Raw genomic sequence first — 17434 nt, 5'->3', positions numbered from 1 at the left:
AAACCATTGATTCGTTAACCAAAAATCTGCATATTCCTCTTCCTTGCTTTTTTATTAATAATGTTCTCCAAACTGGTGCAGTAGTTTTAGTCTCCTGAAGAAAATGCTTGGGTCCTGACCTTTCTTCATGTGTATATGACATTTTTCCAAAATAATAAAAAGTTGTACAATAAAAGTAAAATTATTATTTTCATTGAAATAATACATATCAAAATTATTTTATTTAAATATAACATTTGTTTTCCTTCTAATGAAATTTTCCACATCCACCCACAAAATCTTTGCGACCACAAAAGAGTTGAACATTGAGTTTTATTTGCGGAACCGTCACATGACATCACCGAGAACAAACCAATAGAAGTCGTCCTCGCGCTTAAGCCCCGCCCTAGAAACGATCGAACATGGCTGGACCTGGACTGATCTGTAATATTCAGCAGATCTGCAGCAGAAGGTAAGTGAATCTCTATCGCTGCTAAACTTTTGCTTACTAGAGTTTCTGTTTTCAAGCCTTAGCATAACGCTTGTTCTGTTGTAGGTTGCATTTAAACGGACAGCTGATGTTGTTGCCTTCGACTTTTATTGCGATAACATAGTCATAAACTTATATGTATATACAAATAATTTTAACTTGTTATTTATATTTTTGACTAGCTCTAGATCTCTTCTAATTTATGTTTGACTGTTGGATTTTATTGTTGTAACGCTATGTTTTGCTGCAATATCTGAAAAGACCCCGTTTGTTGACACTCGTCCAGGGGGTCAAAGTTCAGTAGGCAAGTGAAGATGGTCCTGCTAAGGGCTGTACTGACCCCGGGTGTCCGTGGGGTCCTTCACTACACGGGGACCAGGAGCTCATCCTCAGGAACCCTTCAAATCAAAGATCCACTCAACTTCTGGTGTGGTGGCCGAGTCAACCTCAAAGATGTGAAAGCCAAATCCGAACCAGTATATGAGCCTGCAACAGGTAATGTATTTCCAAAACTTTCACCCCGTAGGCATTGACCAATCAGACTTTGCCCCATCACATTATCACAGTCACATCTGGCTATGCCTCTACATTGATTTTTTTCGATACAGCATATTCTTTGATTATAAACATGACCATCTCTGATCCTATTATGTCTTGATGAATGTATCGCAGGTCGTGTCCTTTGCCAGCTGCAAGCTTGTGGAGCCACAGAGGTCGATGCAGCTGTTCGGAGCGCCAGCGCTGCTTTTACAGAGTGGAGTAAACTGGCAGGCATGGAAAGAGCCAGAGTCATGATAGAGGCGGCTAGACTCATTGAGGTAGACCGGAATGCATTACAAAATAGTGCTGCATTGATTCAAGAAGTGTTGAGTCTGATCTTTTCAGTTATTTTTGTTGTTGAGAACAGAAGAGAAGAGAGGAGATTGCTGAGATGGAGGTCGTCAACAATGGCAAGTCCATCACAGAAGCCCGTTTAGATGTGGACTCAGCCAGACTGTGCATTGAGTATTTTGCAGGACACGCCACCACCCTTTCAGGTTAGTTTTGTTATTGATCGTTCTCAGTTGAATGATTTCTGAAGGATCATGTGACACTGAAGACTGGAGTAATGATGCTGAAAATTCAGCTTTGACATCACAGGAATAAATTATATTTTAAAACATATTCAAATAGAAATTTTAAATTGAAATAATATTATTATATTATTATAATAATATTATAATTAATATTATTATATTTCACAATATTATGGCATTTACTGTATTTTTGATCTGCCGAAAGGTCCGAAAACATAAAAAAAATCGTATTTATTCCAAACTTTTGACCGGTAGTGTACATGGAATTAAAATGATAGTTATGTTTAACTAAATTGAGATTATACAGATGGCTTAACAGCTATTCCTTCTCAGGTCAGCATGTTCAGCTAGCAGGAGGTTCATTTGCTTACACGCGTCGGGAGCCACTGGGTGTGTGTGTGGGAATAGGAGCCTGGAACTATCCCTTCCAGATCGCAGCCTGGAAATCTGCCCCTGCTATCGCTTGTGGTATGTGTTATATAAATGATATAAGTGTGGCTTAGCAAAGTTTCATAGTGATTCCCTGGAATCACACATAATGAATGTAGAGATCCACCGATAAGCCAATAATTTGTTGTTAAAGGTTCTACAGAGGATCTTTTCGTCGACTGAGAAACCAAAGACTGTGAGTTTTTGAAATGAGTGCATGCGTAAGAACAACCCCCCTCCTTCACAGCTCATTTCAAGGGAACGCCTCCCAAAACTCGTGCACGAGTATTGGAACACGAGTGTTTACCACCGGCATTCGCTGTGTCGTGTTAGTGGATTCATTATGTCAGACTCACCGCAGGTAACTCATAATCTGCAGTTGTTACTCCTGTCTTCTGACAAAAACATTGCATGCGCCGCCTGTGGAGTGTGGAAAGTTACTGGAGCGCGCAGCCGCGCTCGTCTCTCACAAGGAACGTCACGGCAGTGATTGACAAGCCAGAGGGCCAATTATTTATGCGATGATCGCGTAAATGATTGGCTGATGTTTTTAAGGCCCTACCTCGTGCACAGATGATGTATATTAATATTATTCCTTTCAGTGCACCTAATAAATAGTCTTTTATCAGTTAGTAAAGACAGTTTCAAGTAATATTGCAAAAATGTATAAAAAACAAAACATCCTCTTTAGCACCTTTAATGTTATTATGGCCAATAGCTGATAAATGGAAGTTGAATTTCTATGTGATTTTTTTTTCTAAATAAATTATATAAAACAATAATAAAATAAATAAATTTTAAATGCTACAAATGAATTCAGGTATCCCCACCACGTTTGCTAAAGATTACATTTAACAGGTTTTAAGATTTGTTACTCACCCTCATGCCATCCTAGGTGTATATGACTTTATTCTTTCAGTCAAACACAATCAGAGTTATATTTTAAAATATTCTGCCTCTTCCAAGCTTTATAACGGGAGTGAATAGTTGCTGTGATTTTTGAAGCCCAAAAAAGCACATCCATCCATCATAAAAGTAATCCATACAGCTCCAGGGGGTTAATAAAGGCCTTCTGAAGTGAAGCGATGTGCTTTTGTAAGAAAAATATCCATATTTATAACTTTATAGACTATAATCACTAGGAGCAATTCAGAAGGCCTTTATTAACCCCCTGAAGACATATGGATCATTTTTTGATGGATGGATGTACTTTTTGGATGGGCTTCAAAATCGCAGTAACTATTCTCTCCCATTTTAAAGCTTGGAAGAGCCAGAATATTTTTCAATATAAATCTGATTGTGTTTGACTGGAAGAATAAAATCATATATACCTAGGATGGCTTGAGGGTGAGTAAATAATGGGATAATTTTCATTTTTGGGTGAACTAACCCTTTAACTTGAAGTGTGTGGCAGATGACGGCAAAGATAATCTAAATGTTAAAGTTGTGGAAATGAGCATGCACGATTATTTGTACAATAATTAAAAAAAAAAAATCTAATTTTGGCAGATAACTGATATAGTACCAATATATTGTCCATTCCCTACTTGAATACACTGTATGTCACTTAAAAGTGTTATAAAAGTGTCTTCCAATTTAATAAATGTAAATAAATAAATAGTATCTATGATACTTGCCTAAAGTCACAATGTAACATACAGAACTTTTCTTCTGTATTGTGGCGTACTTCCGAGTGAAATAGATTGCAGGACTTGGTTTTATCCATCAGTAGTTTATTGGATGGAGGCAGATCTGAATGCAAGCTTGCAGTTGATGGTAAGAAATGATTAAATGGTGGGAGAAGTCCGGTATGCGTTATGAGACACATCTGTCGTTTCAACTGAAAATCTAGGCATGACATTTGATTTGGGCATAAGATCAAATTTTAAGCATGAGATCAAATTTTTTAAATGAAATGTATGCATGAATTGTTCAAAATAATAATGCAATATGCAATAATAATCAGTATTGCCCCAACTTGGGGGTTAGGGATTTGAAAAACCCCTTAAACTTGACTATTAAACTGTGTCACATAACACATCCTGCCACGGATATGAACGATACCTCAAAGCTGTTAAAGTTAACAACCTTATGATTTTTATCTGGTGGATTATAAAACCTAATCTTTGACCCTAATCTGTTGAGTCTCCATATACTTGCCTCATTGTTCACTGTTATTCACACTAGACATAAAAATGTGAAACTCTCTATCGTGTTGAAGGCTATTGAACTGTATTTGTTTAAAACCCTCTTTGTTCGTTCTGTCCTAGATCTGTGCCTGAAATGTTTATCTTAACATTCTCCATTTACAGTCTGCTATTCCAATTCAATCGTAGGCAACTCCATGGTGTTCAAGCCGTCTCCGGTGACCCCCGTGACTGCAGTGCTGCTGGCTGAGATTTATTCGCAGGCTGGAGCTCCTGAGGGGCTGTTCAATGTGGTGCAAGGTGGAGAAGAGACTGGTTCTCTTCTGTGTCATCACCCATCTGTGGCTAAGGTCTCCTTCACAGGAAGTGTGCCCACAGGAAAGAAAGTAAGAGGACTCCAGCAGTAATAATTCAGTAGCTATTGCAGACTTAAAGGGTTAGTTCACTCAAAAATGAAAATTCTGCCATCAGTTACACTCCTTCTTGTTATTCCAAACCATTAAAGACTTTGGTAAATCTTCGAAACACAAATTAAGATACATCTGTGTAGTGTTGTCACGATACCAAAATTTTGACTTCGATACGATACCCAACTTCAGTATCACGATACCGATACTTAAACGATACTATGGCAAAAACCTAAAACAGTAGGAAAAGTAAATAAATAACATATGACAGAACTGTGGCTAGCATTTTTATTGGCCACAATTTTGATGTTGGTAAATTACATTTTATATGATTAAAGCTGACTTTCTTATGCTTAAATTACTTTGAGTCATTTTACTTGATTTAGAAGATTTAAAACACTTTCAAACTTTTAAATGCAGACTGACCACCCAAATCAAGATTACATTTTATATCAGCTGGTATGTACAGGTGGGCAAGAGGTGGACAATATGAGCATGAGCTAGTATGAGAACAAGTTATTTGTGTTATGCTATATAAAAGAACAAAGAAGCAAATTACAAAAACAGTAGTAAATTAAAAATAATCTTTTTTCAGATACACTAGGTTTATTTAACATATTTAACAGGTTTTGTTGTTTGATTAACATTAATGATGGACAGGCCTATTTAATTGGGCTGCTGAATGCATGGACGTAACTGACAAATATCCAGTTATTACCCACCTGTTTACGTCCACTTAAGCCATAACCGACTGTATTCACGCGAGATACTCCACATGATGGACATTTAGACATCTGTGTGCACGTGTATTTGACTATTCAGACGCGTGGAAAACTGATCGCGCGCGCGACAGACAGAGAGAGAGAGAGAGCGAGAGAGAGCGCACGCGAGAGAGCGCTTCTGTTGTGTGTCATTCAGCGCAATTCCGCCTATCCCTCCTTCACTAACTGCATGTAAATAACGAATTGTGTGATTGGATTGTAATTTTGTGCTACGACGATCTTCAACGACCATTTGGCTGTAAACTTAAATTATATTCAACTCGCCAAAGTGGCTAGTGGGAGTGGCTGTCATCAAGCCCTGCATGTAAGTGTTTTGACAGTGAGAATATTGATTACTGTAAATAATTAGAGCAATGTTATTAAAGCATAAATTGGTTTAATATAATTGTATAGTCCCTTCACATATTTGTTTTTTAAAATTAATTTTATTTTAGCAACCAGATATCACTTATTAGACTCAATAATACACCTCTTTGCGGATGTCTGCTTGCATGAGTAATATAAATAACACTCATTTAATTTTTGAGAGCACAAACATAACGCTGGTATCACATTCACTAACCTGTCGCTCTTTAAATTCTCTGTACAAATCGGGATGTTTGGCAAGTTGGATGCTCCCTTCGCTTGCGTTATTTTGTAACGTATTTTGCAGACGGGCTTTGTGGTGTCCGTGGGCTTGCCCTGACTGTCGGCAATGCAAGCAAAATAATGCCATATTTTGCTTTGTGCATCTGCCGTTGCGCAGTTGACAGGAATAAACACGCACTCAATGTGCCTCAGAAGCAGCGCGCTGCACACACTGCTCCCTGCTGTCGCACATTAGGAAATACAGCTGGCACTCAAAGTACCGGTACTAATAAAATGAAGAACCGTACCGTTTCTAAAAGCAGGGTATCGCGATACCTTTCTAGTACCGGTATATCGTGCAACACTACATCTGTGTCTCATTTGACAGTCCAGGTAACCAAAGATGGAAGATCCAAGAAGGTCATAATGGCATTTTGAAAGTAATCCATATGAATTCAGCAGTTTATTCCAAGTCTTGTAAAAAGACACAATCACATTATATAATGAACAGATAAAATTGAGGCTTTTATTCAAAGCCTTTTCATAGTCAAATATAACTTTTATATAATACTTAAAAAAAAAAAAAAAACTCAATGGATTAGTTGTTTCTTGTATATGTATCTGAGCATTTGGCCATTGCTGCTTCTTTCTCTCACCCATGATTTATTAATAAACAAAGAGCAGAAGAAAAACAGTTTTTCTCTTGATCAATAATCAAGAATCAATAGCAAGAGCTAAACTAAGTTAAATCTGTTCATCATATAAAGAGAGCGCATGATTAAATGGTTTGATTAATTTTATATGGAATATGGACAGCTTTGTGACTTCTTTAAATAAGATTTCTTTAAAATATCAGTAACACTTTACAACAAGGTTTCATTAGTTAACTACTTTGGTTAACTAAGAATGAACATTACATCGACAACATTTAATCTTAATGTTAATTTCAGCATTCAAAATCAAAAGTTGTATTTGTTAACATTAGTTAATGCACTGTGAACCAACATGAACAAACAATGAACGACTTTTTATTAACTAACATTAATAGTGTTACCATAAAGATTAATAAATACTGCAATAAATGTATTGATAATTGTTAGTTCATGATAGTTAATACATTAACTAACTAATGTCAACTAATGAGACCTTATTGTAAAGTATTACAAAAATATCTTAATTTGTGTTTCAAAAATTAACCTTCTGGGTTTGGAACGACATGAAGGTAAGTAAATGATGACAGACTTTTCTTTTTTTTTTGGTGAACTAACCCTTTAAAGGGTTAGTTCACCCAAAAATGAAAATGATGTCATTAATGACTCTCATGTCGTTCCAAACCCGTAAGACCTCTGTTAATCTTCAGAACACAGTTTAAGATATTTTAGATTTAGTCCGAGAGCTTTCTGTCCCTCCATTGAAAATGTATGTACGGTAGACTGTCCATGTCCAGAAAGGTAATAAAAACATCATCAAAGTAGTCCATGTGACATCAGTGGGTTAGTTAGAAGTTGTTGAAGCATCGAAAACACATTTGGGTCCAAAAATAACAAAAACTATGACTTTATTCAGCATTGTCTTCTCTTCCGGGTCTGTTGTCAATTCGCGTTCACGAATTCTTCTTCTTCTTCTTTCCTGTTTTAAGGCGGTTGGCATCCAGCTTATTGGTGCATTACCGCCCCCTTCTGCTCCGGACAGTAACGCTGATGATTGTTTTTATTTTGGTATTGCTATATTTTTTAAAATGGTGTGTAAGTGTGCAAGTCGCGGATGTCCTAATCGGCAAAAATAACCACGGCGACGTAAAAGTGCATTACCTACGCCGACAGATGAAAGGATTCAATGGAATTAGTTCAATGGAATCAATTCAATGGAAAGGATTCAGGAAGAGAAGACAATGCTGAATAAAGTCGTAATTTTTGTTATTTTTGGACCAAAATGTATTTTAGATGCTTCAAAATGTTGCGGATGTCCTAATCGCCAAAAACAACTACAGCGACGTAAAAGTGCATTACCATTGCCGACAGATGATTCAATGATGATTCAGGATTCAATGGAATCAGTTCAATGGAATCAATTCAATGGAAAGGATTCCGGAAGAGAAAACAATGCTGAATAAAGTCGCAGTTTTTGTTATTTTTGGACCAAAATGTATTTTTGATGCTTCAACAAATTCTAACTAACCCACTGATGTCACATGGACTACTTTGATGATGTTTTTATTACCTTTCTGGACATGGACAGTGCACCATACATACATTTTCATTGGAGGGACAGAAAGCTCTCTGACTAAATCTAAAACATCTTAAACTGTGTTCTGAAGATGAACGGAGGTCTTACGGGTTTGGAACGACATGAGGGTGAGTCATTAATGACATAATTTTTATTTTTGGCCGAACTAACCCTTTAAGCAATTGGTTATTGTGTCTGGTTTAATCAAAGTTGTGTGTATTATACTTCATTTTATATAGTCTATTGAAAAGTTTATTTATAGTAGCAGTACTAGTAATGGATACTATCCTGGAATGCACTTCCTGTGTTTAAATGCATGTTTTGGCCCAACAGATAATGGAAATGGCCTCCCGAGGGGTCAAGCCAGTGACACTGGAGCTTGGTGGTAAATCTCCTCTGATCATCTTCGAGGACACTGACCTAGAAAATGCTGTTAGAGGAGCACTTATGGCCAACTTCTTGTCTCAAGGCCAGGTACTGTATTGAAAGGTCAAGTCAAAGTTTGAACTTGCATAGTTTTTCCTCTGTTTCATATAAAATGTCACAGGTGATCACAGCCATGCTGATATACAGACCAACTACACAACTGCTTTAGACAACATTTATACAATATTATAACATATTTTTATGCAATATTTTATACAGTAATACAGGTTTATACAGTATTTTAGTTTACACAATATTACAAGCTATAATGTCAGATTAAAAATGTTCACTCTAAAATAAGTATAAATAAATCAAAGGCATTTCAGAGATGAAAAATAGAAAATACTCTACTGTTAAAAATGTTAGGGTCTGTAATGCTCACCAAGGCTGCATTTACTTGATCAAAGATACAGTAAAAATATTATTTCAATTTAATTTAACTGTTTTCTATTTGACTATATTTTAAAATGTAATTTATTCCTGTGATGTAAAGATGAATTTTCAGCATCATTACTCCAGTCTTCAGTGTCACATGATCCTTCCTAAATCATTCTATGATGATTTGCTGCTCAAGAAACATTTCTTATTTTTCTCAATGTTGAAATCAATTGTGCTGCTTGATATATTTTTGGAAACCGTGATTCTTTTTTCAGGATTCTTTGACTGAAAATAAAGTTCAAAAGAACAGCATTTATTTGAAACAAAAAACTTTTGTCATTTTTGATCAACTTAAAGGTGCAGTATGTAGGATTTCTGTCCGCTAGAGGCCTATTCAAAAGAAAGGCATAGAAAACGTATTGTATGATGGAGAAAATTCTGTATTTCTGTTACTAAAAATAAAGTTGCATCTGATTATGATGTTAGCTCACAAAATAGTCTCTGAGGCATGTTAACATTACTCGCAAAAAATCAAGAAAATTAGATTTAAACAATGTCTAAACGTGTTGAGCTATATAACAATTAGTGTTCTGTCTATAAATACATCAAAACAGATGTTCCCTTGTCTATTAAAGCGTGTAATATATTAAAGCGTTTTTGGTGTTTGCATGGTTTCTACAAAATAAAACCGGAAACCGAGGCAGATCGAGGGTTAATGCGGGTATAACGCAATTGACTCCTCATATGTCCCGGAGCCTTGGTTAAAATTGCAATTTTCTCACGATTTACAAATAGTCAGAAACATTTGGGATATTGTAAGTACTCAAGTGAACAAAATATATTAAATTAATACAATTTAAAAAAAAAATAATAAAAGTATTAATTTCTGACCACAATTTTTTTAAATGCGTGTATAGTTTATGTTCTGTATTTTTATATATATATATATTTCCCACATATAGGTGTGCAGTAACGGCACCAGAGTTTTTGTGCAAAGGTCAATTGTTCCTCAGTTCTTGAAAGAGGTGGTCAGGAGAACTAAAGCCATCCTGATAGGAGACCCTCTGTTGGAGGAGACTCGTATGGGAGCCCTGGTCAGCAAACCACACCTGGACAAGGTGCTGGGATATGTGAACCAAGCCAAGAAAGAGGTATATTCAGTATAGAAAATAGTAGCATGATTGTGTTGTTTACTATATTCCATGGGTTGGTAATGTAGTTGCTTTTTTATTGACAGGGAGCCAGAGTGCTCTGTGGAGGGGAGCCCTTCATCCCAACCGATCCTAAACTAAAAGATGGATACTACATGACACCATGTGTGGTTGGTGAGTTAGAAAAACAGTTGGCAGCTGATGTTTTGAGTTCATGTGGTTTGGAAACATTCAATGGTCTATTTTTAATTCTGTTCATTTCCTTAAATCAGTCTGTTTTCTGTGTTCATTCACGGCTTGTTTTCAGATGGCTGCACAGATGACATGACGTGTGTCAAAGAGGAAATCTTTGGGCCTGTAATGTCAGTACTGCCCTTTGACACTGAGGATGAGGTTCTCCGGAGAGCCAATGACAGCTCTCTGGGTCTGGCTGCAGGGGTCTTTACTAAGTAAAGTGAAAGTTAGTTTTATACACTACCGTTCGAACATTTGGGGTCAGTACCTTTTCTTAAAAAGTTTTTATGAGAAGTCTCTAGTACTCATAAAATCTGCATTTATTTGATCCAAAATACAGTAAAAATATAATATGATACATTATTTTCAGGATTCTTGATGAATAAAAAGTTCAAATGAAAAGCATTATTTGAAATAGAAATCTTTTGTAACACTATAAATGTCTTTGCTGTTATATTTGATCAATTTCATGTGTCTTTGCTGAATAAGTGTAAGTATTAATATAATATTTTCACAGACTCCAAACTTTTGAACGGTAGTATGTCTGACTGGTTGAGGTTTATGTAAGTTAACAAAGCTAGACTGGGGCTTTCCTTTTTGCTCATATTTTCCTTTTCTGTCTGTTTGTGACTCGCTAGAGATGTTAAGAGAGCACATCGAGTTATAGAAAACCTGCAGGCTGGATCTTGCTTCATCAATAATTACAATATCACCCCTGTGGAGGTGCCATTTGGAGGATACAAGGCCTCAGGTGGAGTTACAATAGGAGTTACCAAACATTTTTTTATTGGTGTGTTTGCCTCCATAAACACTCTCTGTCCTGAAGTTAAACACAACCTTCTATCTTTGATTTCAGGTATTGGAAGAGAAAATGGCCAGGTGACCATTGAATTTTACTCTCAGTTGAAGACTGTGGTGGTGGAGATGGGTGATGTGGATAGTCTCTTTTAATCACAATTACTGATTGGATCCTACTGGAAGATCTCAATGTGGGATTACCCATTTAGCCTAAAGACTTGACGCGCACAGTTACTGAAATGTATTAATGTTCACCACTAATGGATCATGTTTAGCCTGCTAACATAATTTCTGTCAAGTAATGGCAGCTTCCTGTGAATACACAATCAAGTGCCTGTACTGTAGGATGGTACAATTCTTAATGAGTGTAAGAGAGTGTAAACTGCATTTATTTTAAAGAAACTGTCATTATATTTAATTGTTAAATAGCTATAATGTGACTGTAATATAATGTACCTGTGTCTCATATCGGTCATGCTGCTGTGAATATATGCTTTACCTATTAATTTGCTCAAGGAAACACTATGCATGGTAATATTTTTTAAATTAATGGCAAAGGCGGTACATAATTGTAATAAAGGAGCTTGTGTATAAAGAATATAGTCTGAAGTATTGTTTATTTTATGTACATACTCTTGTACATACAGCTGATGTGTCATACATTTAACATTGTTTTCTACATTCAGCGAATAAATATCTCTGTCCAACTTCATCAATTATAAATAAGTTATAAATTCGCCTAAAATATGAGGATAAATTCACCAGAACTAATTACCTAGTCAAAAACTTTTCAAACTTCTACCTGGTAAAAAGCCATTTTACTATATTTGAATCAAAAATATTGGCCAAAAAACCCTTTTAAAAACATGTTTGTCTGATGAACTTGTTATGGGTTTTAAAAGCATTTCTTCTTTTTCCTCCTTGGAAGTTTGCTTCTCACACATTTCCTCTGTGCAAATGTATAATGAAAAAGCATCAAAATGTGTTTTTAATTTAGAAAAACAGTTTTATCTCCATAAAAAAATAAATCATAAATGGCTTACCTTTGCTATAGCTTTTTTGGGCTGTTTAAACTGTGCAAGAGATTCTGCAAAAGGTCAAGAAATTCAGTAAACACTCTCCAAAGCAGAAAAGAAAAAAACCTCTGTTTTAGATACTTACCATCTTCAGATGGCAGGTCCTGGTCACAGTTTCTGGTCACCTGTCACAAGAGAAATGTTTCAGAATCTGAATCCAGTCAGGTGAACACATATCAAAACTTATCCAGTATAACATCTTTCATTAAGATCCATCTGCTTTGCACCGTTTCTGCTGCTCTGATTTGAGCGAGAGAGGGTGTCTCCATCTCCGTGTCATTCTCACTCAACTGGCCCCCCTCCTGTAGCTTCCCAAGACGGCTCTGTGCTGCCGTCACACGCAGCTTCATGGTGTGGAAGCGAGACTGTAGTTCACCCACTCTGAAGTGCACTGCACTTCCCTCAAACCACAGACTTTCATTTACACCTGCCTTGAATCCTGGTGGCTCGTATTCAGGTGGAGTGACTAAAGTTACAAGGAGACAAAAGTTCATTTTGCAAGTTCATTTGATCCCAAAAAAACATAATATACATCATGAATTTATTTCATTATTTTACAGTCCTGCATGTACATACTATATACTTATTATAGCAATTACAATAACTATGTACTAACCCTTAACCATAACCCATGTAGTTACCTTATATTACCAGTGCTTTCTTTGGTAAGTACACTGTAAGTACATGTACTGTAAAATAAAGTGTAACCTCTCTCCTCATACTGAAGAAGGATATATTATACCATCATCATAGTAGTAGAGTTTCATAGTGAGGTAAACGGCAGTGGGCAGAGCTTCTAGATTCTGCATGAGGAGGAACAGTTTTCTGATCAGGAGCGTTGAAGCTTTCTTAGTGTCCTCTACGGTCACTCTCAGGTCCCCATTCACATTACTGAAATGAAGAAAAGAGGTGAGGACTAGTTTTAATGAAGGGACATTTCAATAGTTTTTTTTTTTTTTTTACATGAATGTACACTAAATTGGCAACATACTGTCCAAAACTATACTACCGTTCAAAAGTTTGGGGTCAGTAAGATTTTTAAAGTGTTTGAAGTTTCTTATGCTCATTAAGACTGCATTTATTTGAAATACAGTAAAAAATATTGCAAAATATAATTATAATTTAAAATAACTGTTTAATATTTGAATATATTTTCAAATGTAATTTATTCCTGTGATGTTAAATCTAAACTTTCCGCAGCCATTACTCCAGTCATGATCCTTCAGAAATCATTCTCATATACTGATTTGGTCCTCAAGAAACTTTTATTATTATATCAATGTTAAAAACAGCTGTGCTGCTTTAATATTAATATTTTTGTGAAAACTGATACTTTTTTCTTAGGATTCCTTGATGAACAGAAAGTTCGGCAAGAACAGCATTTATTTGAAATAGAAATCTTTTGTAACATTATAAATGTATTTACTGTCACTTTTGATCAATTTCATGTCTAAAACTATTTATTTTAAAAGAAAATTTTACTAATCCCAAACTTTTGAACGGTAGTGTACAGGATGATTGTTATGTAGTCATCAACTGAAGACATACAGGAAAAGCAAACTACAGAAAATCTAGTTTTACAGATACAGTATTTCACTCTCAACACTTGAGCAATGTACAATACTATACCTCAGGATGTCCATCTGTGGTCCACACTCTGAGTATCTGAATTTAAACTGATAGGACTCAATGACATGCTGAGACAACAGACACACGCAAGAGACAAAACAGCAGGTTTAGGAAAGTCATATTGGTGTTCACATTTTTTTTTTCTCTCAAAATGTATTGACCTTATGCGCTAGAGAAACAATCGCACAGCCATCTTTAGAATTTTGTCTTTGAACTTCTATTTTTGTGGTAGCTCTGTATATTTATATGGCATCGCTGTCGATGAGTAATTAGCTGATGGATTTAGTTATTGTAGAGTTAATGAACGTTAATCATGAGCATTGTAATGTTTGAAGTGGATGTCAGTAGACCGGGAAGATTTTGAAACAAGTGGTTCATTCACGAATCCATAAGATCTTACCTTCTCACTGTGGAAACACAAACTGGAAGACAGAATATAAGGAGTGCAGCACTGAAAAGGGGCGGGGCTACATAAGCACTGTGTCCGAAATCTAATACTTCTCTACTATGTAGTATGAACTATGTACATACTACATGTAACAGTACAGTATAACAACAGAGTTGTATGTCTGAATTCATAGCATTTGAAAAACAGTAGGCAAAAATTCCCTGGATGACCTACTACTTCCGACGAGAATTGCGCATCCGATGGACACTTTATCCCATGAGTCCACAGGAGAGGATTTAGGAATGGAGGTGAAGCCTCACGTGATAATGACAACATGGCGGATGTAGTATATTAGGATTACATTCATACTACCCACATTCATACTATATAGAATATACTTAATGGTCAGAAAGTTCAAACTGTAAAAAAAAAATGTAGTGCCTACACAGACAGTACGCGATTTCGGATGCACCGAAGGTCTATAGCACTGGGAAAAAGTTACTGTTAGATAATAACAAATTATGTGTAATGCAATAATAAACACATTTGCTAAATTTGAAATTTTATTCCACTTAAGATTTTTATGAGATTAATTAAGAGATTAATTGCAATCATTTTATTCCACTGACAGTCCTAAAAAACAAATCTGCATATAATATTTTATAGCATTCATCACCCTATCCTTGTGACATACGTACAAAAATGAAAAATCTTTTCTCCTCACCACTGTCACCTTTATTGCTTTGGAATTGTTACAGGTATTCAGTGTTTTTGTGTTCTGTTGTGTATGAGGGCCATTTACAGGACACCATGTCAAAAAACTTTTTATGTGTTTTGGCCATTCATTTACATGACAACAGTGTTTTTTGATAGTGCAAGTTTTTGAAAATGATACCGTTATCATCTCTGTGTAAACTACAAATATACACATTTGTGAAAACGATGAAGACATGCGCATGCATATTACGTGTTCAGTCTATAGGCGCATTGTTTTTCTTTAAAAAGTGACATCGCAAACTACTGGCCTGACAGCATAATACAACATTTTTAGTCTTTTTCGCAGATAAGGGTGAGCATGGATCGTTTTGACAACGTTGTCATCTGTATCACTGTATCATCTTTCTATTAGTTATTATGGTTTCTGATTATGTTCACCTGTGTCTTGTTTAGTTGTACATTACTCTCTTGTGTCTATATTCCTGTTCTTAGCTTTCTTTGAATAAATATACAGCTTGCGTTTATATCCACGACTCAACTTATACTCCTGTGCTCCGCAAAACTGAAAATATTTCTTAAAAACTTAAAGGTCAATTTCAATAGAAGATAAATATGATTTGGAATTTGCCTTTAGTATAAAAAAAATATAAAAGCCAATTATTTGATTTTGGAATTCCACTTACACAGTATCTCAACAGCATAAATAGTCTTGAACATGAAAGTATATTTGGGGGTCCATAAAATAAAACCCTGATCTAAAAACTCCATGGAAGACTAAATCTTGGAACTTACATTACTGTCATCTGGGCTTGTGTGTACCTGTGAATAATAATTAAAAAATAATTAATTAATATAATTAATTTATATAATGTGCATTTCTTTAGAAATTATCGTATAAATAAAAACACATATTTACTGACCCCAATGACCACCATTTGAAGCTGCAAAAAAAATAAAGTAGATTAATGCAAAAAAAATAAAAAAAAAAATAGAAAGATATAGATTTATATTTAAATATGTGCTTTTAACTTACATATCTCTTCTCCAAAGCATCAAAACATCCCATCAGCCTTGGAGGACAGAAGTATGGTTATAATTACTTTTTATAGCATCTTAGCATTTTTACACTTCAGTGAATCATTACATATACTTTCACATAAGTATACATTCAAATAAACACACATCGCAATTCATTATACAAATACAACATATGCAACATATTACCATTTGATGAGTTTGCGGGCTCCAGGGCAAGAACAATCCTGTTTGAGGACTTTGATACACAAATCTGAAGAACAACATTCATCAATGAACAAACTGATTGTATGAGATATTTCAAACAGCTGTTCGGCCATTAATAAACCAGTGTGTATATTTATACCTTCCAGGTATCTGGATCTGTAGGAGTCCTCGGGAAATATCCCACGCAGATAGGTGATGGAGGAGACAGCTATAACCACCATGCGCTTGACAAACACCAGTGACTGAGCCGCAGTATCCAGCGCCTGATGAAATACACTGATTCAGATCAATTCACAATACAGTTTTTCAAAGAAAAGGGCCTTGAAATCCATATTCACATACTGTACATACACATATGTTCACAAATGACACAGAAATCTAATAGAATTATAGTTTTGGAACCTTTTTAAGCATAGATGTGAAAAATGCAGAAACCAAACTTAAATAGCTGTAATTAATGAATGCTTTGGAATACAAAACTCTCTTTTTAAAGGAGACACTGCAAATAACTTCAAACAATTAAAGTGTGACTGTCAAATGACAATTCACTGTTGAACATGACTATGATACTTATGAAAAACTGTGAGAACTGAGAACAAATACATACTGAAGTACTAAGTCATACTAAGTCAAATACATACTGAACATCAATTAGTCTCCATATACAGAAATATATAGTATAGCATATATTTCAACCATCACAGTTTACGGCAATGCTGTTACGTTGACAAACTGTCAGTGAAAAGGACTGAAATTAAAAGCACTAATAATGGGTATTAAAACATTACTACTGAAATATTACAATAATATTTTGTTGCTAGCTTAGCGATATTTAATATATACTTCGGTATTGACCTGCTATTTATAAAGAAAATCACCATTTTCTCATTAACCAAAATTCCTGTTAGCCTCCCTCAGGGATTGTTTACAGTAAAACTGTGGTAACTGCATTAGCGAGCATTGTCATTAGTAATAATAATAATAAAATAAAGAAATTATTATTCTGACAGCTTCTTATAATGACTGAAGCAGACCTTAAATTACTGTACTAAATGTACTATGATTTTACAGTAGTAAAACGACAGAAACTACTTCCGTTTTAATCCAGCTCCTTATTTGGAAGCATGGTATATTTTGTAAGGGTTTATTTTATTTACGTTCACACTGTAAATGTCATTCATTTAGTATCTCACCTCAGCAATCACCTGTTTGTCTTGAGTTAGTTTCTTCTGTCTGGTTGTCATGCTTGAGCTAACTTTAATGTTAACGTTAGCTTCCTCACACTCAAATGA

At 35.4% G+C, this 17434-nt stretch overlaps 2 protein-coding genes across 3 annotated transcripts; one reads left to right on the top strand and one right to left on the bottom strand.

Moving 5' to 3' along the window:
• Positions 1-384: 384 nt before the first annotated feature.
• aldh9a1b (aldehyde dehydrogenase 9 family, member A1b) lies at positions 385-11671 on the top strand. Of its 2 annotated transcripts, none has more exons than XM_067363145.1 (12): positions 385-451; positions 731-964; positions 1142-1287; positions 1377-1506; positions 1879-2013; positions 4311-4507; positions 8437-8577; positions 9870-10058; positions 10145-10232; positions 10366-10507; positions 10931-11043; positions 11149-11671. In XM_067363145.1, the coding sequence occupies exons 2-12, from the start codon at positions 784-786 to the stop codon at positions 11241-11243; spliced, it is 1557 nt and encodes a 518-aa protein (XP_067219246.1). In that variant the 5' UTR covers positions 385-451; positions 731-783; the 3' UTR covers positions 11244-11671. The 2 variants fall into 2 exon arrangements, with proteins under 2 accessions (XP_067219246.1, XP_067219245.1); XM_067363144.1 differs by having other exon boundaries at positions 396-451; positions 756-964.
• Positions 11672-11865: 194 nt separating this feature from the next.
• On the bottom strand, positions 11866-17386 carry zte38 (zebrafish testis-expressed 38). The gene is made up of 12 exons (XM_067363773.1): positions 17336-17386; positions 16282-16405; positions 16125-16188; positions 15934-15970; positions 15821-15841; positions 15693-15719; positions 13796-13863; positions 12909-13057; positions 12394-12632; positions 12252-12291; positions 12134-12177; positions 11866-12039 (listed from the first exon to the last, which is right to left on the bottom strand). Exons 1-12 carry the CDS (start codon positions 17384-17386, stop codon positions 11986-11988), a joined length of 918 nt encoding a protein of 305 aa, XP_067219874.1. The 3' UTR covers positions 11866-11985.
• Positions 17387-17434: the final 48 nt, after the last annotated feature.

Source organism: Chanodichthys erythropterus, chromosome 16 (genome assembly GCF_024489055.1).
Source record: "Chanodichthys erythropterus isolate Z2021 chromosome 16, ASM2448905v1, whole genome shotgun sequence".
Lineage (NCBI taxonomy): Eukaryota > Metazoa > Chordata > Actinopteri > Cypriniformes > Xenocyprididae > Chanodichthys > Chanodichthys erythropterus.
Note: the sequence above shows the minus strand (reverse complement) of the source record. Positions and strands in the feature narration are given on the sequence as shown.